Here is a 26,007-nt window from a genome sequence, read left to right as displayed (position 1 = left end):
GCTGCAAACACTTGGAATTCTTTGCTTGAGGGCTGTCTCTGGACCACAGAGCATACTTAGCCAGGTTGCAAGGCATACAAAGTACTTTGCAGTTATCACCTCTGTCCATTTACCCCCTAACAGCCCCTCATAGAAGACTAAGAGGAATTGATAGATAAATATCCCAATTTCCTTGGCCCTCAAATATAACAATTCTGAAGCGTGATCTACACTGTGTCCTAGAATTCCCAAGCAGTGCTACTATGGGTAGTAGCCTACTGTGTAATACGATCTTAATCGGCTTCTCTCTCTTCCCTAAGTCACTTCCCCATCTCACTTTCAGTACTTCCTGGAATCACCTCTCTGAAGAGCATTCTGATATTGAGAAAGCTTGTTGGATGATGGAAGGAAAAATCAATTATAGTGGCCTTCTGAAAATGATACAAAATAACAGAGTACTTACTGGAGGTTCTGGGATGGGCTAAGCAGACCAGAAATCACACAGTATTCTCAATCCTCTTGAAATCAGACTCCAAGGAATAGGGTATCAGTGGGAATTGAGACTCAAGGAAAGCAAAGGGTAAATGTTTTAAAGATCCCTTCTTCAAAAGTTTATCCGTCTCTGTCAGGGTCAAATACAGTCCAAAGAACTTTAATGTGATCAAACAAATTATACTTGTTATTTTGACATTTTTAGAAAAGAAGAAGAACAGAGGAAGCAAGTTTTGCCCTGATTTTAAAAGTAAAACTCAAGGGATGTGTCAAATTCTACAGTGATGAGCTTGAAATCCAAATGAGAATTATTTTTAAAAATAGATGCTCTGTGGCTAAGTTTTAGAAGAAGTGATAATGATTAATAAACAGAATTATGAATTAAATAAATACTAATTAAATACTAATTCCTTTTCTCAATAGATTCACTGACACATTAGGAGGAAATTATTCTGTATGCTGATTGCAAGGCAACTTAATTTCTCATGATCTTCTGGAAGAGAAGATGGATCTACCGAGTGAATCTCCATTCAAAGATGATTGGCAAGTTGATATGTACTATCCTAGCCAGTTGATACGTGTTGTGCTCATCAACCTTGGCAGTATTAACATTTTGGACAGGATAAGTGTTTGTTTGGGGGAGACTTTCCCGTGCACTGTAAGTTACTTAGCAGCATCCCTGGTCTCTTCCTTAGTTCTCTACCCAGTAGATGCCAGTAGCATTCCCCACCCCAGTCATGACAGCTAATACTGTGTCCAGACTTCACCAAATGTGCCCTGGAGAGCAAAATCCTCACCCCACCCTAGTTAAGAAGCATTACTTAGAGGTAGGTCTCTTGAGGGATGTCTAATGTCTTTCCTAGTGAATGTATTTTCACTACAAAAAGTTTTTTGAAGTTCTGCATTAAAATTCAAACAATAAATTTCATAGATTTAAAGAAGACATGTCTTAGAAAAAAATCTGATGATTTTAGTTGATTGCAAAGTCAATATAATTCAAATAAGTACTGTAAGCGTTTTACAAAAAATAATGAAACGTTAAGTGTCATTATTAGAAAGAATAAAGTTCAAATCAAGGAAGGTGATAAACCCATTGTAATGTGGTCTTACAAGTACTGTGGTCATTTGTGCATCATATTTTGAGAAGAACATAAGCTCAAGAGAAGGTTATGAGAAGTTTAGCATCTGTATAATCTGAGTAATGACCAAGGGAGACAAAAGTGTTAAGACTGGAGAAGAGAAAACCCAGGCAAGGGTGATGATATTGGAAACGCTGTCATGTGCAAGATGGGCTATATTCTATTTTAGCACAAAGAGAATTAGAAGCAATAAGGGGAATCTATCAGAATCTAGAAATACGAAATCACAGCTATCCTACAATGAAATAAACTGCCTTGCGAAGGAGCAACCACTCCTTTAGCCATGGCTGGATAATGCTTAGATTGGGACATTGTAAAAATGTCACCTATATTAGGAGATCTCTTAACTTAAACCTTTCAAGCATTAATTTTAAACATATAATTTTACAATAATTCTACTCTCTTGGTAGCTGCCAAGCACACTTTCATGTTACACTGTTGAAGAGGTAAACTTTAACTTTTATCTTTTAATAAAGTATTGAACTCTAGCTTTGCAAAGCATTTAAGTGCATTATATTTTTTGATTCTCACAATCCTATAAGTTGTCTCATTAGCTCACTTTCACATGTGAATAAACTTAGTATGATTGAGTGATTGCCCATGTTCCTGCCGCTAGTAATTTTCAAACCTGGGATTCAAACCCAAAACACCTTGCTCTAAATTCTGTGCTTGTGACAGACCATTATTGAGTTATTTTATTTAACTGTAAAAGCTCATTGTTCTAAACAGTAAACATCTGAAATATCACAGACCAGAAGCATTCGATACGACTTCTTTTGTTTATTGCAATTCTTACTGAAGGATTGATTCTGTGGCTGCATATTCTATTTTTTTCAGAGTTATTTTGCACTGTTAAGCAAGGTGGCTCAGTGGCACCTTATAAACCTTCACTGTTTCTTTCATAGGGATGAGACCAGGTGAGACACCTAGGATGCTACCACTTGAATCTGTGTGTTCCTCATCTAGAATTGCTGTCACGTTCAGGCAGTATTCAATGACGAGAGTACTTACACAAGCACAAGATGTACGATCAGAGTTGGACTAGAACCACTCAGCCTCCTTGATAAAAGAAGAATTATCAAGAAGTGGTCAAAGTGTCTTCTTTGTCTAACCCTCATGGAGAGCTATATTATTCTTTTTATTTAAAGATAACTAGATGTTTTGAGATCGATTAGGTATTTTTTGTCGTCTATCTACCACTCTCAAATATTGATGACCTCCACAGGATGGATGCTTTTGGTGGCTAGGGTCTGGCTGCATATTGGATATGTACAACATATCTTCAAAATACTTAAGTGTTCCAATCGTTGGAGAAGTTTGTCTTCAAATGAATACCAAGTTCTTCAAAAGAGGGTATATATGAGATGAATAGTTTGATTTACATATCCTAAGTGCCCAATAAATATTTGAAGATTAAACGTAAAAATGAAACAAAATTAATTTCTATGAAAGTTATATAGATGTACAACTAGTTGTAGGAAAGGATACTGCATATGTACATTGCAATGTCTGTTTCACTGGCTCTCAACCTTTTGGGGAGTTTTGAAATCCTTTGAAGATTTGATGAACCTAATCAGACTCTCTTCCCAGGAAAATACCCCTCTACATATATCTGCCAAGTTTTATAAATACTTTTAGAGGTTAGTAACCTCTGAAGCCTAAGCATTTGGCTCTGGGAATCTATGTCCCACAGGTCAAGAATACTTGATCTGTTTACTAATAATACATTTCAGGCAGTCACCATCTTTGAAATGTGGTACATTTAAAAAGTAAGATAAATTATATATCCTTTAATTTACAAATTAAGAAGATGTGGATTGTTTCCCTGTTATGTTTAAAAGTCATAAGTTAATATTAAGAAAGAAATGACATGAGTCTAGAACAATGTAGGTACAAAATGGGTTAAGCATTCATGTTCAAGCCTTTTACTGTAGAAGAGAAAAAGACCAAACTCATGCTTTTCTATTGAAGATTACTTTCAAAAGCCAGAGTTTTAAAACAGTTACCAATTGTTGGACCAAAACTTACAGAAAGTAACTGATTTCTAAATCATCTGATCTCCAAAAAGTCACTTTGCTTTTGGCAAAAACAAACATAGTTATATGTGAAACAAACAAGTATATTCCTTTATACACTTGTTTTTGGTATTTTTATTTTTCAAATAGCCCCTGAGCAAACATTTTTGACATGTTTTCTTGAATTTATTATTATGAAAAATAATAGCATACAAGTAGCCACACTCTCTGTGCATTTAGCTGTGTTAGGCACAGTAGTTCTTATTATCCTTACTACCCTATGAGGTTAGTATCATTACCCTTAACTTACTAATGAGAAAAGTGAGTCAGAGAAATTACATAACTTATAGCTAGAAAGTGATAGTGTTGGGTTTTAATCATAGGTTTACTTGAATTGCATTGCTTTTTATAGAGAAAACCGTATTTATGAAATCAGCACCTTCATGTCGTTTTCAACAGGTTGTACGAGTTTGTGGTTTCATATATAACAAGATGAACAGATGTAAACAAAGGTACATTTAGTGGCTGTATCTTTAAGTGTGTGATGTAGAAGTGCTTAATAAATATTAAAATCCAGAAAAAACAGAGTCAATATTCTTCCCCAGCTCGTCCAAGGACGGCTTTTCCTTTCAAATATAGTCTTCCTTACTGTGTCGCTTGGTGCCAAAATGGTGCCGCATGTACTCTTTTCAAATCAATAAATCCACAGTTGTATTAAGAAATATTTTATTAACAAAACAGTAAATTCCACTTGCTTAGCATTTCCAATAATGGATAAATTGGCCTTGCAACAGAAAACCAAATCAAAACAAAACCCTTAGATATCCAATCACACAAAGCACTAGAAGGGTAGGGTCATGTGGCCTTTCTTTGATGTCTTATGGATCGACCACCTCACACGTTATTGTAGTATTTGTTTTTTAAAAAAGGCAACACATTACATGGATAAAAAAGAAGCATACTCAATCAGGAAAGTTGCAGTCTAGAGATGTAATCAAATTTATGCCAGGTAGTGTGAAATCCTCTAACTGCAAACTGTGCATGGAACCCTGATATGTTTGGTATGAAGATACTTGAGATTTTATTCATGTCTTTTTCTCTCTCTAGCTCATGTTCCTCTCTTTTCTTTCTCCATTCAAAAAGAAAGAAAGAAGAAAAAAAGAAAAAAATTTCCAATTTTATGTAGGCCAATAACGTTAGAAACATTTATACTGACAATATTAGATTACATGATTGAATGAAATTCTAAAATTTATGCTGGAAAGAAACATTGAAACCAATCCCAAACAACATGCTTCATAGATATACTGCTTAAAAAATACAATTTTTCAATTTATTTTCTATCATATTTTAGAATCTTTCCAGATGGAAACTAGTTCAAGTTCAGTAGATCAAATGGAAAAGCAACCATTTCTTTTTAAAACCTCAAACGGTAAATTAGTGGTTTTATATTTACCTTATTTCACTGGCTTTCCCTGAGTAAGACTGAATGAGAGGAAAAGAAAAAGTCTTATGAATTCTTTAACCTGGCAAATTAAGAAAAGAAGAAAATCTGAAACACAAGTAATGGATATTAAATTTTAGTTTTATACCTCTACTTTCTGGGTCATGAAAAACCTTTAAGGCTTTTCATGCACCACAATTACTTGGCAACCATAGATAGTGGTGGTTTGCTATGAACTATACATATTTCTAGGGTGCTGTATGTCTGAAATCCAGGCCACTTCTTGGCTTTTTTCATCAACTAAAGTATCACAAAAGATGTTTTGCATTTTTTGCCTTTGCTGATTAAAGCTAATTGTAAAGGTATTCTTCTCTTCTGTGAAATCTAATATCATTCTTTTAGGAGATGTTAAAGTAATGCGACCAATTTTTTCTGAGGCATCACCTTCCAATCTAATAATGCATCTTCCTTTGCATTACCTTCTCATACTAATAATTTATTGCTATGAACATCATTGAAACAATATGCAAAAACAAGTGTGTAATGTATACTTTTCTACTTAATGTGTGTTAAGCTAAAACTATATTTAATGATAGAGATGTAAAACCAGAAAAGTTAAAATATAGTCAATAATCAACAAAGAATGACTTTTTTAGATGAATAGTAATACAGAATCAAAAATTACTGAAAATACTTCCTTAGTTGAGAAAGTGTTTACTTTCCAAAATGTTTATCATGCACATCAGGTTCAGAGAATATATCTATATAATTTTATTGGAAACAAAGTTTTCAACTGCAGCAGCCAGGGTTAAGATGTAGATCAACCAATTTTGCTTCCATAACCTGCCCACATAATGGTTCCTGTTCGTGCAGCAACATACCACTGATATTCTATATGATAAGAAAAGGTTCCATTTCATTAGCAACTAAAATCTTCTCGAGGTTTCCTGGGAGCGTGATCTCAATGAAGCAAATCACCCCATTTGTCATCAATGCCTTGGCACAACTATCTTCCTTCCTGCTTCTCAATTTGTCAATAATCTTTCCTATATTTATGTTTGGTTCTTCTGTCATCTCTGATGGATTCCTCTGGATTTGTGTGTGTGTGAGAGAGTGCGTGTCTGTGTTTTTGTGACTGTGCATGGTGAATGTATGCGGGAAATGTGAGTAATTTGGGGGAGAAAAGAAGATTATAAGATACATATGTATATATTTTACCTTCTAATTCACACCTTTCATACAAATACTAAAACTTAATTGCAACAGAATGAAGGCTGTACATGTAAGAAAAAAAGTAGTTGAGTGTTTTTATATACATTCATACATATCTTCCTTAGAATAAACACTACATTGTAATTTTTTTTTTTAAAAAAAAAGTAAGTAATTGTGGCAATTTATACTGGTGGCAAAAAAAAACAAACAAACCAAAAACCCTGAAATAATTGTTGCTCCGATGTCATAAAACTCCCTATACTTAGCAACACTTATAACATTGAATTTACCAAAAATGGCTGAAGAGCAGAGATATATTTTGCATTTTCTATACAACAGGCTATAAAACGTCACTTATCACAGTCCAGAAAGCACACAGAGATGGATTTTATATAAACATATGTAATAACATATTAAGCGTGCATGAAAATTTCCCAATGATTGCATCTATGCCCTCTTGTTTTCGTTTTGAAATTTTAGTGTGAAAATGTGCCTTATATTTCACATTGTTGAAAATAAGGCCTCCATACTTTTTTTTCCCTCACAACCAGAAAGGGGCTTTTTGAATGTGTTCCTACACAAGTCTTCAAAAAAGCCAGCACTTTGTTTCAAATGCAAGTTCCAACCATTGCTCCAGTTGCGCCAGGTGGCAAACTCCTAAAGGTTTGCAGGTTGAGTCACTCAAAATGACACAGTCTTCTCTGGCAATCAGACTAACTGACTTCTCAGGAAAGCGCTAGCACTTTGGCTAAATCCAGGATCATAGGTAGCTTCTTTTTTTGTGTTGTGTTTTGTGTTGTTTTTGTGTTGTGCCTTGATGTTGTAATACTCCTTTGCTTTATGAATGCGTGCAGTCATCACTGTCTTTCACAAATGTTCCAGCAACATAAAGACAGGCAGAGTAAATGAAAACACTGCGCATGTTAGGGAATTTATTGGCCCCTGTCCTTTTTTTTTTTCTTTTTTGGAGAAACAAGAGCATGAGATACTTGTTTTTATTTTTTAAAAACAGTCTTTCCTTCCTGATTGCATTCCCTGTCTTCTTTTGTATGTGCTTCATAAAAAGGAAAGTAAATAAGTTTATATTATGTCTCAGATAAAATGAAGACTATTTCTATACAAGGGTCCTTTTAAGATCGTGGGATCAGACGTAATACTCTTTATCCTTGTTTTTCTTATTTTTGTTGGCGCTTTTCGCACTGCTGGGTTGTTTCTCCTTTACAACAGCCCCATTGGACTGTGCTGAGTTACTGATGTAGTTTCGACTCTCGTCCACATGGTAGGAGCCTTCATCCCGGTTTCTGTACTTGTACATGGCGTAGAGGAGGATGAGGATGCACAGCGCGGCAGCGGCTACTATCCCCACAACCATGCCCGTGGTGCTGCTAGACTCTCGAATCACTTCCGCCGAACCTGGGTACGGCTCTCTCCCGCCTGCCCTGGTCGGGTTGGCTATAGGAGAGAAGGTGAGAAAAGAACACGAGGTGATGATTGAGTTTACTGAATGCCAGAGAGCTATATTAACGTTTATCATCTATTTCCATGCCTAACAGATTAACACCTACTGCTCTAGGAAAAGTATACTGCTGCTCAATGTGGCAATCCCGTGCCTCATGGTCACTAAAAACAAGGGACTACGAATCAAAGCACTCGGAGAAATCTGTCGCCTTCTTTTCTTTCTCACAGGTCAATTTTGTCAACAGCGTCTTCTAAGTGCAGCCCCAAATAAGCTCCATTTAGCTCTAAAGGGCCATGTGGATGCGTTAGATGAAAAACCATGCACCCAACATGGAAAATAAAATCATAATGACCCTACATTATAATATTACAGAGTATCATTTAAAGAATCACATTGATGTTGATACAGAACACTTAGGGCTAACTCCAGACTCTGAATCAGGATAGCTAAATTTAGAATTACTTTAGAAATCATAACTCCTCCTATTGTAATGAATATAGTATTGAACAATACAATAATCCAGGCATTTTGAATAGTCTAATTGCCTGCTTTAAAAAGTGTTATTTTAGGGGCTGGCCCCCTGGCCGAGTGGTTAAGTTTGCTCGCTCTGCTTAGGCGGCATCCCACATGCCACAACTAGAAGGACCTACAACTAGAATATACAGCTATGTACTGGGGGGCTTTGGGGAGAAGAAGAAAAAAAAAGTGTTACTTCAGTCATACCTTTACAAACTGAAACAGAAACTAATTTCCTTTTCTGTTGAAGGTTTATTTGTTTATATAAGTGTATATGCATGTTATTTATTCATTGGCAGTGTTTGAGTGATCACCAAAACTAAATTTCGGTGGATAAAGTAAGAAAGTATTTTTTCTTAGTTTTAAAGACCATCTAGATTGGTTTTGAGTCAAAACTCAGTACCTAGTAGATGATAACAAAGAAAGGACTGGCTGGTCCACTTTTATTCAACTGACAAAACCCTCACTCAGTCTTCCCAAAGTATAAATAAAGCCCTTCCTTGGGTACAAGAAATACACAATAAGGTACATTAATGTCTGGTCCAAGGACTAGTCAGTCACAAAATTGACTAAAGACGGGGAGAAAAAGTCCTGGGATTTAGCTTGTAGATGGGGGAGGAGGAGGGGTGGCTCCTTTCCTCTACATAGTAAACTTTTAAAAAACTATTATTTAAAAGAATAAGAATTGCAGAGAGATAAGATTGTATCCCATCTCTAATCCTAGGTCATTTTTCTCTATGGATGGTATTTTCTTTTTCTGAATCTCCATCCTCTCCCTTGTTTCACAGAAAAAGATTACTTTTCAGATGCAATGGATTAAAAATGCTGTAATTTTCAAAACATTTTTTGTAAATTATGCAGAAAATTTAAATAGTCTCAAGATTGTATATATATATTGGAGATATACGTGCGTGCGTATGTATGTGAGTGTGTGTGTGTATACTCACATCAGGAATTGAACAGCTCAAGAAGAGTAAAATTGTGTTCTTATTTTACTACCTTAAACATCATTTAATGATTACTTGTAATATTTCTATAGAAGCACTTATTAATTATTGAGAATTATTTACCAACCATGTGGTTCTATATTTCTTTGTAATTCCATTTTCAAACGTCACCCAGATGTCTTCTGCCTAAATATGAGTTTCATGCTGTCACTTTCCTTTCCTTCCCAAAATAAAGCCTTACAAATATAGTCACTTACAAAGTAACAGCTCAGGCTCAAAGCAGCAATATGCTATGTTCTGGAGCTACAAAATGCAGCAGGTGAATATTTTGAATACGTCATTGCTTGTTTTACAAAAGCCCATGTAATGTTGCTGAATAAAAAGCCTGGGAGTTGTTTCTGTGGCCAAGGTAGAAGGAGACCAAGACTGTAATCCACAGCATTTGATTACAGGAAATTAATGTCCTCTCCGAAAGAAGAGAACCTGCTCCAGGAACTCTGTCACTACCCGACAAACCAAAGGTGGCACTTTCTCTTTCAAATATAGTCATCTTTGCCAAAGTCTGCCAATTAGCTCAGCTGCTAACTTGCACTAAATGACAACTCTCTACTTGCTCATTTTGTGGAGCATTCTTTTACCATGATGTCTCAAAAGCTGAAAAAGGGATTTTATTTAAATGTTACTTAAATCATTTTCCACCACCTGATGGAATGCTTTCATTTTAAACACGCTTTCATAATTATCTCACTTTGTCTGTCTGTCGGAAAAGAATGGGGAGAATGGAGATAAAATCCTAATCAGATAGTTTATGACAGTAAGACCTGAGAGTTTTAATGGTATATAGTAGGGTTTAAATGTTATATACTAAGAATATATATGTACATTTTTTCCAATTAGGAGTTGGTATCATAAATGGACTATCTTATCCAAAATTTTTAATTTTATTTTTATTTACTCAAATATTTCTATGTTTTCACAACAGCTGTATATGTAGCACACCAACAACAAATTGACTTTAATACTAGAATGAGATTGCAAGCCTAACCTTGAAATGCTTCAATTTTTTCCATATACGTATTTCATAAATCCCTCCTGTTTAAGGAAAATACTTGTCTTTTTTGCAACTCCAGCCAAAATGTTGCTTAAGTCACATGCAGGCCTAAAAATATCTCTAACCCATAAGTAAAGACTCTAAATATCCCGTTTCTTTTTTTTTAAAGCTTACCAAAAGAAACCCCAAACCCAATGAAGAAATATTTTATCCTTTTTTCCCTAATTAACATTAAAAGATTAATAACCACCACAGGTATTATTATAGATCTGTCTGGAATATACAGTTGCTTCCATAGCTAATTGATTATTTAGCATTTTTTTCTGTTTATGCTGCAAATCTGAAGGCTAAGTGATATTTTTCTTAACTTTTGTGCTAAGCAGAATTTATATGCTAAAGAGTTAGTGGAACATCTCTCCCATATGTGCAATAAAAGGCTAGAGAAATTTAAACATATTTATGAATTATAAATGTGGCTTCACTTATTGATTGTCATTAATGGTTTATTTTGATGATCACTGAAAAATCTCTGAGGAAATTTCATATTAACTTCAATGTAGAGAATAGTATAAACGGCTAATAAGGCTAAATGTCTTCTTATATAATTTGCTTAAAATTTTATAGAAAAAAGAAATGCAGTCATCTTGTAACCATTTAGGAGAATATGAAAAAAAGAATTTAATCAGAGAAATCCAAAAGCAATTCTTATTGATGGATTTGAGAATTTTACATTCCCTTTACACTCCACAGTAAACTAAATCAAGACATTTTAAATAATTAAAACAATCTACAACATGTTTTTTCTCAGCAGTGCTAAAAATGAAATAAATGAAGTAAAATTTACTTTTACTCCTTCTCCCTTTTTTGGTCCCAGAATGTGATGAGAAGACTTAAAAGACAGGTGAAAGAGAATCAATGAGAAGAGCTAAAAGAATGGAATACATCTAATTAGGGATAAGTCCTTGAATGGTCAAAAATTAACTGATTTGTAGGTAAAACAAAGCTAATGCAGCCAATTCATGATATTGGGCCCTGGGGCACAAGGAGTGCAGGTCAATGGAAAACTTCAGTGGGACTGATGATGGCCATTGAATAAGCCACAGCATTTAAGTATTATTCAGCGTGACCGGAAATAGGCAAGTATTCAACTTTGGTGGGGTGGTGGCACACATTTTAATTTAAGGCTAAGTCACTAGCAAGAAAAAAAAAGAATAGATGAAATCTCCTAAGCTTATTTATATCCCATTTCAATGATTTATAAAGTAAAAAGTTGTCATGAATTATACACAATTTATGTGAACACTATAACAACGAATTATTGTACTTATCAAAGTTTTCCCATGTAATTCTACATCCATTTTACTGAAGGATGCCCATCATCACACACTCCTCAGAGTCAACTAGAATGGAGTGGAATCTGCTAGGTGTCCTACACGTGGGGAGAGCAAATATGCACACCTTGATGTCAATAGGAAGCCTTTTGAGTTTTGCTGGCATTTTTCGCCTAAATGGTTCAGAAGCTATTGATTGCATTGCCAAGGACAAAGAGCTGTCACAAGGATTACAACCTCTTTTATATAAGCCACTTCTCAGCCAAATGGCTATGGAAGTATTCCTGAGACCCGTGTACTGATAAATAGTGTTATCTTAAAGGACAGATAAGAGTTGATTTTTAATTCTCTCTTCCTCTCCCTCTATTTTCAAATATTTGCAAGATCTGATGATTTCTAGAAGTTCTCCATATGGTCTGCTTGGCCTCAGATTTATCAAGAATCTTGTATGCTAGCTCTATGAATTTTGTTTTTCATTGTCTAATTAATATTATGATTACTTAGGTAGGTACAGTCTTTCAAGTGTTAGGACACTTACTAAGATATTTCCACATTATACCCTAAACCAATTTATTCATATCAGATAATAATTCATTGTGGAAAATGCACAGTAAGTGCAAAAAATATATTCCAATGCCTTGTCACATAAAAGAAATAATGAATGCATTTGTTGCTCTGAATGAAAAATTAAAAAGTGAAATATTTAAAATTTTAACCTATTCTTAAACCTGCTAAGATAGTTATTCTAAACTACTATGACAGGAAAATAAATTGTCCTGATGTATGCCCTTTCTTTATTTTTGACAGTCTTGGCACTGTATCTATGAAAGAACATTTCCCCAAATAGGAATTAATTTAGATCCAGTGAAGAAACACCCTAAGACAAACATGTTTAAGAGACACATTAGGCTGTAGTACAGAGAGGAGAGGGCTGTTTGTGGTATGTCTCCTTTGTCATCAGTCCCTCCGGCCCTCTGTCACCTCCCCATGTTCCTCTCTATTCTTCCTCCTACTCCTCTCTCCTCTCTCCTTCTTCTGTGTGTTCCTCTCCCAGATCATGACTTATCCTTGAAGGTGGCCCTCAGGTAGCTTAGCAGGTGTGTCCCTCTCCCCTCTCAGGTAAATGAAGAAGGCCAAGCCAGCAGGGGTCAGGATTCTTTGCCTCTTGGGGTTGGTGCGTTATTCAGCAAGGTGTGTAATGAGTGACAATGCTTATTGCCAAGTTCCTAATTTCCAATCACAATATAAAATAGTCCTTACTGGCCAAAAAGGTCCAAACGTGATTGTTTCACCAGAACACAGTCTTTGTGTTTTATATTGGCGTGCTTTATTTTAAAATTTAACTTCCTAAATTTGCTTAAAGAATAAAATTGTACGCTTTATCAAAAGAAATAATATTTCGTTACAAATTTTTAAAAAACTGTCTTGCAGATTGAGAAATGAGGAGCACCTTAAGCGATTGTGCTTTGCATTAGGGTCTGTATTGAGCAGTTTGAGTGCAGCTAGTCACAACCTTCGTACATGCAAATTGAAGTATAAAGCCACATTGGCTTAGCAAGATGATTAGCCACTGAAGTTCTGAAATAACTAAGCATTCTGAAAGGTAAATTTTGGAAATTAGTTAATTTTTCCAAAGAGGTTTCGCTTTGCAATGGCAAGTGTTTGGCATCCTTTGGTTATTCTTTCTGATATTGGAAACACACCAGTCAGATATTGTTATTAAAAGATAAAACTGCTTCTGATTTATGGTTTTACAACATTGCATGAAAAATAATCTTTAAAGTCTTAATTCCTGTCTCATAAAATAAGGGTTTGGTGGGTGACGGGACCTTATATTTCCATTGATGTGTTCACCAAGGCAACCATGCCATCAGATGCTCTTTTTATCACTCAAATTGTCATTTTTATGAAACTATTTTGTATAGTTGGATGAGCTGTTCTTTCACTGTAATCTTGTTATATTTATGTTGTTTCCAAAGTTAGCTTTGCAGGGTGAGATTGCAGTTTCCAGGCAATTTTTATTGCTGGTTTTATTTCTTCAATATAGACTGTTAGTGTATAGGTATGTCATCAACCATGACCCTGTCACATCAAGGATGAAGAAACAGTTTCACTATATACTGATGACGATGAAAATTCAGCTTTTGAGCTTTAAGAAAAATAAAATGTAAGAGATTGCCAATCTTAAGAAATAATAAAGAACAAAACATACCAATGATAAAAAATGGAGTGTGAGCTCTATATTTCATATCAGGAGGGCTATATAAAGGATGGTAAAGCTCCACAATACTTAACATATATTATTCTGATACCCAGAATTGTTGTCTATCCTATCTTACAGTAGTCCTCTTAAAAAACTATTGACAAGATGGAGTTATTGGATTTTTTTTCTCACTGAGTCTTTGACCAGTCTTTCTGGTTTTATCATAGATTAAACTAAAAATAATCAATTTTAAATTTCTGTCTCCACCCCTACTTAGGAAGAAGAGCTATCTAAAATGATCTCATTTGCAGAGCTCTGTACTGTGTCTTAATAGATATGGAAGTTATTATAATTCTAGGCTAGCCTTGAAAATGGTTTCAGATTTATGGGGGAAGATTTGACTTTTCCAGTACCCAGTTTCATTAATACCGTGAAAAGAAAATTGGAATTGTAGGCTCCTGGGGTGTTTGTGAATTGAGATTAGCACAGTTTTGTTCCCCATCTCCAAAAAATAAAGTTTATTATTTTTCCCATTTTTGTGCTTCTATACAATATAGGCCTGAAGAAACAATTATGATGCAATCACTCACAAGAATACATGTTTAAATGCCACAGTTGCAGGAAAACAGGTGGGCAATGATTTATATGACATACACTAATTTCAACTCGCACTGTGGCTTTTTGAGAAGTGATGAATGCTGGTTGTTTCAAATCTGTCCCATCCTGCCTTCCCACCAACTCCACCCACGCCCTGCACCTTCTGACGTTCGCTCCTGCAGGTCAGACAAAAGGCTTGAGAGGTCATGCATGACACATCTCAGCCCTTACACAATGAATTGGACATTCAGGAAGAACTTGGAAATCAATAAGCCTTTACTAGTCGCCTGGGTGCTGGGACTAACATTTTCCTCTGCTTCTTTCAAAGCCACTAAGACATGTGTTTGAAGGGAAGAGTAGGAGCCACCACTGTGGGGTTAGAGGATCATTCTCTTCCCCAGAAACCTAGGCATTGCTTGGGAAGGAATGCTAACCACAGAAAAAATCATGTTCCTGGAGGACAAAGAGCACCAATTAGGACAGGCTGCTACCTCAAATGGCACCACATGGGACAGAAAAGGCGATGGACCATCACACTCTGTGTGACTTTGGTGACACTGAAAATGAATAGACAGAGAAACACGCACATTCTCCCTCCTCTCTGTGGGAAACCATAGATAATGGCATTTATGGATGCCTGCTCTTTAATTACTCTATATGTTGTAAACTGCATGTCCACAGCTTAGTCATGTGCAGACTTCATAGACTTTTTACATGGTCACTGTGCCCACAAGGTTTTATTAGAACTCCTGAAAGTGTCCTGGTGTTTACAAAAGTCCCAATGTGACTACTGTTCTCATGACCCTTTGTGGTCTGCAAACAGCTACCTACTCAAAGCTGTCTTCCATTTCTCTCAAAAGAACTTACAGTTATAATTTTATTGCTGTCCCTCCGTCCCTACACACCAATACAAGTTCTACCTCCATGCCTGGCTCGTGTGACCCTTTTCCTCCTGCCTTGCTGAATACTACTTATTTCTCAAGACAGCTTAAATGCCCCATCTTTTATGAAGTTTCCTCTAAGAATATTCACTCCTCTGTCAACAAATATATAGCGAGTTATAGTTATGGTCCAGGAACTATACTAGGTCTGGGTGTAGGGTGGATAGCCAAACACGCTTGACATCTGCCCTCAAGGACCTTGAACTATAATGAGAGAAAGTGACATACAATGAAGAATTGTACAGTTAAGCTTAAAGCAACAGCTGGAACGTGTGTTATAGAGAAAAATAGTAGATACCATGTGGAAGTAGAACAAAGGTTTCTGATTTAGACTGGGGAGTCAGAAAGACCTTTCTGAGTCTGTGACATTTATACTGAGACCTGGAAAATTAGTGGAGAGTAGTCAAGTGAAGACTCCTCTTACCAGAAGGAACAACATGTGGAATGACCTTGAGGAAAGAAATAGTTTGCTTTTCAGGAACTAAACTAATGCCAGAGTGGCTGCAACATAGTGAGTTTTGGAAGAGAGTGAGGAAAAATTTGAAACTTATGACATGAAACTTACACAGATCATAGTTCATGGAATGAAGCCATACATGAGACGATCAGCATATTTGTCTCCATAAATAATAACAATCTTATGTGGAAAAAGGTATCAGTAACAGACTGAAAATGCAAATAAGAAAGGAGGGAGAAATATTTGTAGTGCATATGACAGACTCAGAGTTAATATTTCTAAAATACAAAGAGCATGTATCAATTGATATATATATTAAAAAAGGACAATCCACTAAAAGAATGGACAAAAATACACACAGGCAAATGAAGAACAGAAGATCCAAATGGGTGATTAAACGTAGGATGAGATGCTCAATATCACCAGAATGGATATCAAAATAAAATAAGGAGAAAGCATTTTTTTAATCTACAAATTTGGAGGAATAAAGAAGAAAGAAAGAATAGTGATAATATGGTAAGGATATTTGTTGGGAAATGACACTTTGGTAAGAATATCAATTCTTAGCCATTTTTAGAAAGTAATCTAACAACATCTATTAAAATTAATAAAAGATTGAATTGCAGCTGGAGGATAGGTGCCTGTGAGTTCATTATGCCATTCCCTCTAATTTAGTATGTTTGAAATTTATAATAGTAAAAGTTAAAAAAATACACAAATATTTTAATCAAGCAACCTCAGTTTTATAAATATAGTCTACAGAATTAAATACACCAGCACATAAATATATAAATACAGGATGTTTGCTATAATGTTTGTGACGAGAAATGGAAAAAGGTAACAACTTAAAAGTTTGGTAACAGGGCTATGGCTGAATAAATTACGGCACATTTGTAGTCTAGAGTTTTTACAGAGTTAAAAATAGGAGTTCAAGCCAAATCTGTTGACCTGAGAGATGGCCATAATATATTAGAAATTGAGAAGAGCAAGTTTAATTCATATAGTGTGTTTCTATTTTTATAAGAGAGAAAAACAACCCTATGTGTACATATGTTTATAGCAACATGGTGAGAGGCATATGAAAGATTCATGCCAAGTTGCTACCATTGGTTAATTTATAGGGGTGAGAAAAATAAAATCAAGTAGAAAAAAATTAATTAAAGATTTTCAACAAATATTTATTGACTAACAACAAATTTACCAGGTATAATATAAGATGTTGGTACCAAGGGACCCAAAGCAGTCACGGGTTCTACTTTTTTAGAGCTTATAGCACATTTGAAATAAAACACAAAATGTAAGAGAACAAATAAGACAATTTTAAATTTAAAAAATTTGATAACACAGGAAGGCACAAAAATTGAGACCTAAGAGAGAAAATGATGGGGAGGCTTTCCAAAGGGTCATCTGAGTAGTGGGTGCCCCGAGTAGAAGGTATTTGGGGTGAGACTTAAAGGAGAAGGATCCAGCCTTCTAGAGTGAATGCTGGAGGGCCATTGAGGGTTTCAGAAGAAGGAAGGCATGAGATAGAATGGCTGGCAAGAACAGAACCAAGAAGACTTCTGGGAGAATTTGCAGAAGACCCACCCTTATCTCAATCTTCTCTCAATCTATACTACATCACCCATGTCAGTATGGATTTTATACTATTGTGAAATCTTACTTAAATGTTTCATTTCTGTTAGGTTGTTCCATCTCTTCCAGACTAGATTGCTAGTCCTTTGATAGTTTCCTGTGACTCTATTTCTCTTTCTACCAATTCCCCTACCTTCCAACATCTAATGAAGATTGAACACGTTAGCTGCAAAACGTATGTTTTCTAACTGACTAAAGGAAGAGATTTTTAAAAGCTCATAAATCTTCAGGAGTAGACTGGGGTAAAGGTAACCATTAAGAAAGTGTGAGAGACCTTTGATTTCAAGTTCTGAGTAAAAGTAATAAACAAGTGGGGAAAACACTGGCAGTAACATTGCATAATCTTTTATAAAATATTTTTACCTTACTAATTCTCTAACTCCCATTCCCTATAACAGATTCAGTGAGAAGAAGTAGATATGATATTTATTTAAAGAAACCAGAAATCACTTCTCCTGTGCTTAGGTGAATGGGGATCAATACGCATCAATGCAAGTATGGCATCTGCATTTATTTTCCCTATGCCACCAAGTAACATGCCACTTAATTCCAAAGACTGAAGTTACTATGTTATTTAAAGTCAACCAAGTTAGCAGTCTTCAGTTTGATTCATTTGGGTGCCTTATTTACATCAGCATCATCTGACAACCACAGCACTACAAATAGTTGAGGGCTTACTTGGAGCTCTTTTCTCAAATTCAGGAGAGTAGTTGCAGAAGTTTCTAGGGTACTTTTCATTCCTGTTGCTATTAGAGCGAGGAAGTAGAAAAGGGCCTCATCAGTCAAGTCAAACTTTCCATAATTGTCAAGCAGAAGAAAAGCCATACGGGCAATAATTGAGAAAATCACTTTCAAAGCTAGGGAGCCTGAAGAGTCTGTATGTGTTTTTCAATCAAAATGTATGACATTTCAGAAAATGCAAGAAAAACTACATTTGAAATGTAGATGCCATTACTGATTTCCATTCAACTAAACTCTTTGATAGCAAAATAGATTCTTTTCCTGGGATCTCACTGAGAAAAACACCCAGAAATCCTTTTTCTTAAGATGCATTTCACTTTTTTACATATAGAAAGCTAATCAATCTTTACACAAAACCAGGTTATTCATTCCAAGGAATCCCACAGCCTGGAACCAGGAATTTTGGAGGAACTTGGTTTATAGGATGACAAAAATGGTGCCATGACTATAGATAGAGAGAGAGAGAGAGAGAGAGAGTGTGTGTGTGTGTGTGTGTGTGTGTGTGTGTGTGAATACTGCATCATTTCTTCCAATTCTCTGTCAGAAGTTGTTACAATCATATATATATCTTTTTTTGGTGAGGAACATTGGCCCTGAGGTAACATCTGTGCCAGTCTTCCTCTTTTTTGTATGTGGGTCACTGCCACCGCATGGCTTGCTGAGCAGTGTGTAGGTCTGTGCTCAGGATCCAAATCCGCAAACGGCAGGCCACCAAAGCAGAGCATGCAAACTTAACCACTCTGCCACTGGGCCGGCCCTGGTCACCCTCTTTTTTTTAACTCATAATTTATAGGTAGTCAGGCTTTTGAAGATTTCATAATACCTTGTGGTTAAATTACTTAAGTACGTTTAAGTATCAAAACCCTCTTTCTTAACTTCCTCCCAAATATTGTATGGATTTACTCTTAGTAGATCTGTTTTCATGTTACTTAACTGTCAACTGATGCTCAATATGGCTGCTGTGACTTCCGATTCACTGTAAGGCTTAAATTTCTTTTCTTATTTTATTTAGTTAACAATTGTTACCTTTATTGAATTATTATTTTATGGCAGGCTCTGTGTGTGCACTTTACACACATTACCTAATTTATTCCTAATTTATAACAACTCTGTGGTGTAGGTATTATTATTACTTTACAGGAAAGGAAACTGAGTCTGAAAGAGGTGAAATTATTTAGATTTCATAAGCAGCACAGACAAAATTCAAACTCAGGTAATCCGATGGCTATTACAGTTTTATACATTCAACATGTCTGCATTTATGACTGCAGAACAATTTGTTAATATTTCCAATTTTACCCTTTCCTATAGAACATTGAACACTTTAGGCATCTTTTCTAAGCAACTGTCCAGCTCTATTTCTCCAGCCACACTCCACTGCACCTCCTGGCATCTATCTGTCCTTTCTAGGAAAAGGCATTTGCATTCCTGCAGAATCTTAGGAAAGCAATGCAGAAGGGTAAAAAGAATATTAGACATTAAGTTCTAGTCCAGGCACTGTACCTAACTTGCTGAGTGACCCTTAGCAATTCATTATCCTCTGCTATCATTTTTTCATCAGAAATATAATGGTGATACATTATTTCCCTCCCCAGGTCACTGTGAGGACCAGATCAGGTAGGACAACAAAAGCAAAAGTGCTCTGAGAAGGCTAAAGTGTTATAAAACAATAACGGTCTGATTATTTTCCCTATGTGTTCCACACAAAAGGTATTGAATTAGCAGCTGTCCCAACAATTAGATAGTTCTGCAATATGTACTGCGTGCCGTGGCTCAAACAGTTGTGGCAGTGACCGCCAAGGACATTATCTCTGCGGGGGTCACCATATTCAAGGACTTCCATTTCATGAATGGAGGCCCTGTGAATTCAGGTGGCAAAACGACCATTTACATTGTGAGGTATGTTGTTTCAGGCCATTAATTGTAGTGCTGCATGTGGAGCTTGTTTCTGTTTATCTGTGAAACAGTCTATCTTTATGGATCAGTGCTCACTGGCTCCCATTGTTGGAGTGAATTAATTTTCTCCATCTTGCAAAATTTTATGATGATACTTTACATTTTTAGTGTCATGAAACCAATCACCTAAGACTACTCTTTGGTAATAACTGAAAGCAAGTTTTCTCTTGGAAATAATAATTCTTTTGCTGAAGTTTTACACTTTCTTTCTAAAATTGTTAGGTCAGTTCTCTTTTTCCTCCTTCCTTCCCTGCGCTGGAATTCCATCGTATTCTCTGGATGAAATCCAGAGGACAGTCTCTATTGCAGAGTTGCATGCTGGGTACTGGGTGCAGTGCTCCTCAACCAGGGTTCCTGCACAGCATCTGTATAAGTCCAGGTCATTCTGGGTAATGGGGCAGGGTAGTTTTCTTGATTTAAAACTGGGTCTACTCACTTTGGGTGATCGTCTTTATATTCCTGTCATGAAGCTATTGCTGTCTCAATTTTCTTTTGTTGGGAAAAGATCACACTCTTTTTGGTGAAAGTGCAATAGCTGAGGTGAAAGATTAGACAGCTTCCCCACTGACCCCATTAGAAGGAAGCATGTCCAGCCTAGAATTGGGAAATATGGAAGATAAGCCATTCATCACGGGGGGAGGCCATGTGGTGGGTATGCCCAGTTAAGCCACGCAGCCCAGAATGTTCCTGTATGTCTGAGGAGGAAGAGCACGTGGATTTTAAGAGCAGGCAGTAAAGCTAATCATTCCTCTCTCAAAAGCTCTGTGGGGCAGAGACCTGCATTTTTTCTTCCAAAAATAAGAATAGCAGATGATATGTGCCCTCTTCCCACCTAGGCAAACTAAATTTATCCAACTGAAGCACTGCTCTTGTCTTACTAGTTTCCTAGTGGATACTGAGGAAAGTTTCATGCTCATAGAATTCAGAAATACTTTCTAAAACTTTCTAGATGCGAAAGTGCCAATTACTAACATTTCTCCTTCTTGCCTGGGGATATAGGTTTATTTCCATTTATTATACAGTTTACTCCTCAATCGCCTAGTAATACTAGTAAAAGCTAATTTATATTACCAAAGTTTCTATGTGGCTGACTCAATGCTAAGTGCTCTATGTGCATTGTCTCTTATCAGCACAACAATGTCATGAGTATTTAACAGTATTCATGTCACTTTGCAGATGTCAAAAGTCAAGTACACAGAGGTTCAATGCTTTGCTTCTGGTCACGCAGCAAGTGGCCGAACTGGGATGTGAACTCAGACCTTCCAACTTTCAAAAAGTTTGCTCAATGAAATGTAAGATTTTAGTGTGTTCACAGATGTGGCAACATTGGCACTTCCCTTCCTACTAGTTTACATTTTTTTTAATTGATGGCCTCTGGCTGTACTGACATCTTTAATACAACCTTTCTTAACCTGGCAAATAATAAAGTATCCTTGTCTTTTTCCTACATTATTACCAATGCTAGGCTTCTTATAATACTGGGAGTGGGTAAGGAGTCACTAATGATGACAGTGATTCAATCAACAAGTCAGAAGATGTGAGATGAAGCCTATAGACTAACATCTAACATAGCATTTACTGCTCCTTGGAGCACATGACCCAACAAAGAAAGCATATTGGCTCTTCATGGAGGCAGCATGCTCCATAGTGTGGTATTCAGAATATGCTGACTTACCTCTGATAGCATCTGAGGAAATGTAATCAATAAATACCAAGAAAACTCCACAGGAACCAATTTCACAGGAACCAATTTCATTATCAAAGCAGGTATTTCACACAAATTAGAATAAAACATGGTTTCATTCTTCCTGGATTTCATGTTTCCATAAGAGATGGACTTACCCTCTATTTTCCTAAACCTATACCACATTTCTTCCTTCGGTGTTGGTGAATATTTCAAAGCATGTCAATACATCTCATTGTCTCCTTCCAAAGCTCAACAGGACATGTCACACTTTAGAAAGGCTCTTATGGTATTTTAGTATTCTCTAATAAGGACTTGTGATGTGAAATGCTATGAATGTTTTAAGGCTAGATACATGTAGACTGCCTAAAAATTTATTGTGTACTCATTATTGAACAGATTTTTCTGTTACTTATTGTAGGAAGGTTCTGTATTAGCAGTTAGGCCCTTTTTGCAGATTTGCAAGTAAATGCTTAATCTAACTCAGCAAACTTACTTATTTGCTAAGTAATTATTACGAACAGTCAATCATATGTTAGTTAAGACATTTGAATAGAGCCCACTCTCTCTAACATCAAAAGGGACTCTGTTCATTTTTCACTCAGAGCAAATCTGTGTGCATTATGAGGGACATCTACAAGGTAGACTAATGCATCTACTGGTCCCAAACCGATGCTGCTAGTAATAGGGCCTCGACTCACCATTGGGTTTATCATAATTATTTGTTACACTCTTAATATATGCCAGACACTCTGCCAAACACCGCGTTTGCATCTTCTTCTTTCAATCTGGTAACAACCCTATTCTCCCATTTTACAGACTAGGAAAATGAGCTTCACAGATACTAAGCAACTTCCCCAAGACCAGGAAGGGCTGCAACTCAAACTAGTTCTACCTGAATCAAAGTTATGGCCATGACTAATACTCACTCCCTGTTGTATATTACTATTCTTACAAAATGCTCTTAAGAGCTTGTTTAAAGTGTGATAATCATCCATTCCATTATATCATTAAAAGAAAAATCTAAAATCACAGAAAGGTCAAAATAGTTCATGTTAAATAAAAACTGCTGTGTTCTGAAAACAAACAAACAAAAACCACCTTTTGTTTATTATTTTGTTTCCTACTGACCTCCTGCTGGGAATTAATTTTGGTGAATGAAAGTGGTTGCCTGGAAAGGTGGAGTCACCTTCACTGACGAAGATCTTGGCATTCCCCACAGTTTGACCAAACTGTAGATAGGCTTCTTCCTGCTTCTAGGTCTCTGGCCTCCCTTTCCGTAGAGCATTTACTTTAGAAAACTTGTAATTCCGATTCCTTTTCTGCCCCTTTGATGTGTAAATATTTTCAAAAGCTTCCTGCCTGTGTTACAACCCAGAACTATTTTTCTCAAGGAGCTGGGAGCCATCCACTTGAAATATAACCTTCAAGGAAGATAGCTCCCCATCTCCCAGTTTCTGTTGGAGGGTAGGAGCCTACCTTTGGGGAGGCCCTTCGCTCCAAGTGGTAAAACTACCTCCAGTCATGAAGATATTCAAAGGAGGAGGTTTACTTTTCCTTTGGGTGAAGCCAATTAGCAAACACAGATGACCTATGATCCCTCCACCTCAGTTCTTAAAAACTCTCTAGTCTCTTTTTTTCAGTGAGTTAAGCTCAGGTTGAGTGCCGGCTTCCTTCTATTGCAATAGTCTTGAATAAATCTTCCTTGCCTGGTTAACTTTGTCCAACATAGTTTTTGTTTTGACGTTACTGCTCTCAGAAAAACAGGGGAAAAGTGAGTGCAAGTGATGTCTAATGACTTTCTTCTATTTTAACTATACAAGCATTCATTTTTATTGCACTTTTCTGGAGAATTAAATTTATATGGAAAAAAATGGTTCCTCCATCAGCACGCCTCACACTGAAAGCCAACTGGCCCATCAGTATACCAAATCCAGCTGCCCTGTCCTCCATCCCTGTGATTAGTTGGGCCCTTAGCACTGACTCTGGCCTGGTGCTCAGAAGATGCTCTAAACATTTCCAAAAATGGAATGTCATTACTGCTGTTTTTCTGACTGCAGCTCAAAATTCCACATTTTAACAGCAATGTGTGGGCTATTATGGGCTAATTAAACTCGCTTTTGAATAATTACATAATAAATAACCAAAACTTTAATGTAGCACAAAATTATCTTCTAATCAGCCTCTAAAAGTATGATCTAACAAGTGATATATTCCTTTAAATGATTGTGATTACTTATTTAATGAAAAAATGCACCTTGTTCAATATACATATCTTTATTCCTAATGTGGTTAATGGGATCAATTCAATAGAAATCCTTTGATCTTTTCTCAAAATAGCACACTGGAAAACCACTCAAAACTGCATGGTAATTGCAGCAAATTTAGCCTAATGAATAGTAATATATGTAAAGGACCTTTTGCCATCAAATTTAAATCCATGCCAGCCGTGGAATTATTTAAATGAACATTTAAAAAATTAATCCTATATTTGTGAGGTGCCTGAATTCTAGAACAAGCGCTGCATTCCAAGAAATTAAAAGCCCACCTTTTGTAAACTAGAGAGCCTACTAGCTCCAGCTCTCATATTACAGAAACTAACAAGCTCTCTGAATCTCCTCAGCTATGAAAAGGCTTTATAGTTTTGTAAAGTAATGAAAGAAAATAATATTTATAAAGTACTAAGAACAGTGATGAACACAGAATAAATCTTCACTAAATACCAGTTATTATTGTGATCTATTATTATTTATATAACCTGAACCCTGATCACTGTGATCCAACTGATGGGCAATCAACAGTCATCCTTTGAGGGGCTGTACTGGTAACCTTATCCCCTTCGGTTCAGCTAATGTTTCAGAGATTGTCACACAAATGACATTCTTTTTTTCCTCCTATAACTACTCAGAATTTTTGTTATTCAATAGAGCTTTTCTTTTAATTGATTTGAAAGCGGTCCAATATCCTGTTAGCCACCCCTGCCCACATATACATGTAGAAAGAGAAGAGACATATTATTCTTAGCATTATAAACCTAAGAGGAAATTGCCTTTCTTAAATAGGGCTCCCAGGAAATAGAAAGCTGGTCCTGTTCGCTTTGCAACAAATGACAAACTAAAGCTATTCATCAGGAAGTTCCCACAGCAAAGAGGGTCATCACCTTTATTTATAGCCTCAGATATCGACACAAAATCACTCCTTCAAATTTCTTCAGGAGTTTTATGAAAGGGGTCTATTTAGAAGAGGGCCTCAAACTAAGGTGTAGTGACATGATTATGGGCCGTCTTGGAATTTAAGTGGTTTGTAGTGTCATGATTTTGTCAATTTACTAAGTGAACCTAAAACACAACATTTCAGAGAAATCTGTTTTTCAAAAATTTATGTTCATGTGAAAAAAAGATGTCTTGGAAAACATATATATTTATATAATGAAAACTGTAATAACAGCAAACACTCATATAGCACTTATTATGAGCAAGCCATTGTTCTACAACATGCTTTCCATATATTCAATCATTCAAACTAGTAATCAAATCTCTAGGCTGAGGGAAAAGTACAGAAGGTGTAAGCATTTTTGAAAAACAGTGTGAAGAAGAAGTCATCCACTTGTCACATGTCCCAGCAGCTGAAGCCAGGCGTTTTAGGGCTATGGTGACCTGTGACCTAGCCACTAATGGCTGCTTCAGATTTCTACCTGTCGACTAAGAGATGAGGTTCAATTAAACCTTCTGAATTGCATAGCCAGCATCTCATCTTCTAAAACACTGTTTTTACCAATGTGAAGTTGTCATCCAATGCTAACCAGTCAGGACAGTGTGGCTGGAATCAGGTATAATTGAGTTCCATGTGTTTCCACCCAGGGGGTTGTTTCTGATCTAATTTCAACATGTACAGCTCCCATCAGGAGGCCTGAGTGATTTCATCACTTGCCCACTAATTTTGAGCCAAGAAAAGCTACATCATTACGTCAAAGGGAAAAAATAGCTTGAATATTCTTTTTTATATAACTGAATTGGGCAAAAGCCACCATTTATGCTCTACTTTACACCAAGCATTGAGGTAGGTGCCTTAAATATCATTAGTTTCAATTCGTGCAATAACCTCAAAAATAACATGATATTTCAATGTCAAAGATGAAGAACATGGTAATCATAAAGAATTACTAAAAAAGCATCTGAGGTAGAATAAAAGAAATGAAAGACGTCCTT

At 36.2% G+C, this 26,007-nt stretch overlaps 1 protein-coding gene across 50 annotated transcripts in view; it reads right to left on the bottom strand.

Annotated features, from left to right (window-relative positions):
* Window positions 1–4,334: 4,334 nt before the first annotated feature.
* NRXN1 (neurexin 1) overlaps window positions 4,335–26,007 on the bottom strand; it is a 1,070,775-nt gene continuing 1,049,102 nt past the window's right edge. For all 50 annotated transcript variants that reach the window (XM_070236361.1, XM_070236373.1, XM_070236351.1 and 47 more), the window contains one exon: window positions 4,335–7,733. In XM_070236361.1, coding sequence (XP_070092462.1) covers window positions 7,426–7,733 — 308 coding nt within the window. In that variant the 3' untranslated portion in view covers window positions 4,335–7,425. The remainder of the gene's footprint in view (window positions 7,734–26,007) is intronic.

Source organism: Equus caballus, chromosome 15, assembly GCF_041296265.1.
Source record: "Equus caballus isolate H_3958 breed thoroughbred chromosome 15, TB-T2T, whole genome shotgun sequence".
Lineage (NCBI taxonomy): Eukaryota > Metazoa > Chordata > Mammalia > Perissodactyla > Equidae > Equus > Equus caballus.
Note: the sequence above shows the minus strand (reverse complement) of the source record. Positions and strands in the feature narration are given on the sequence as shown.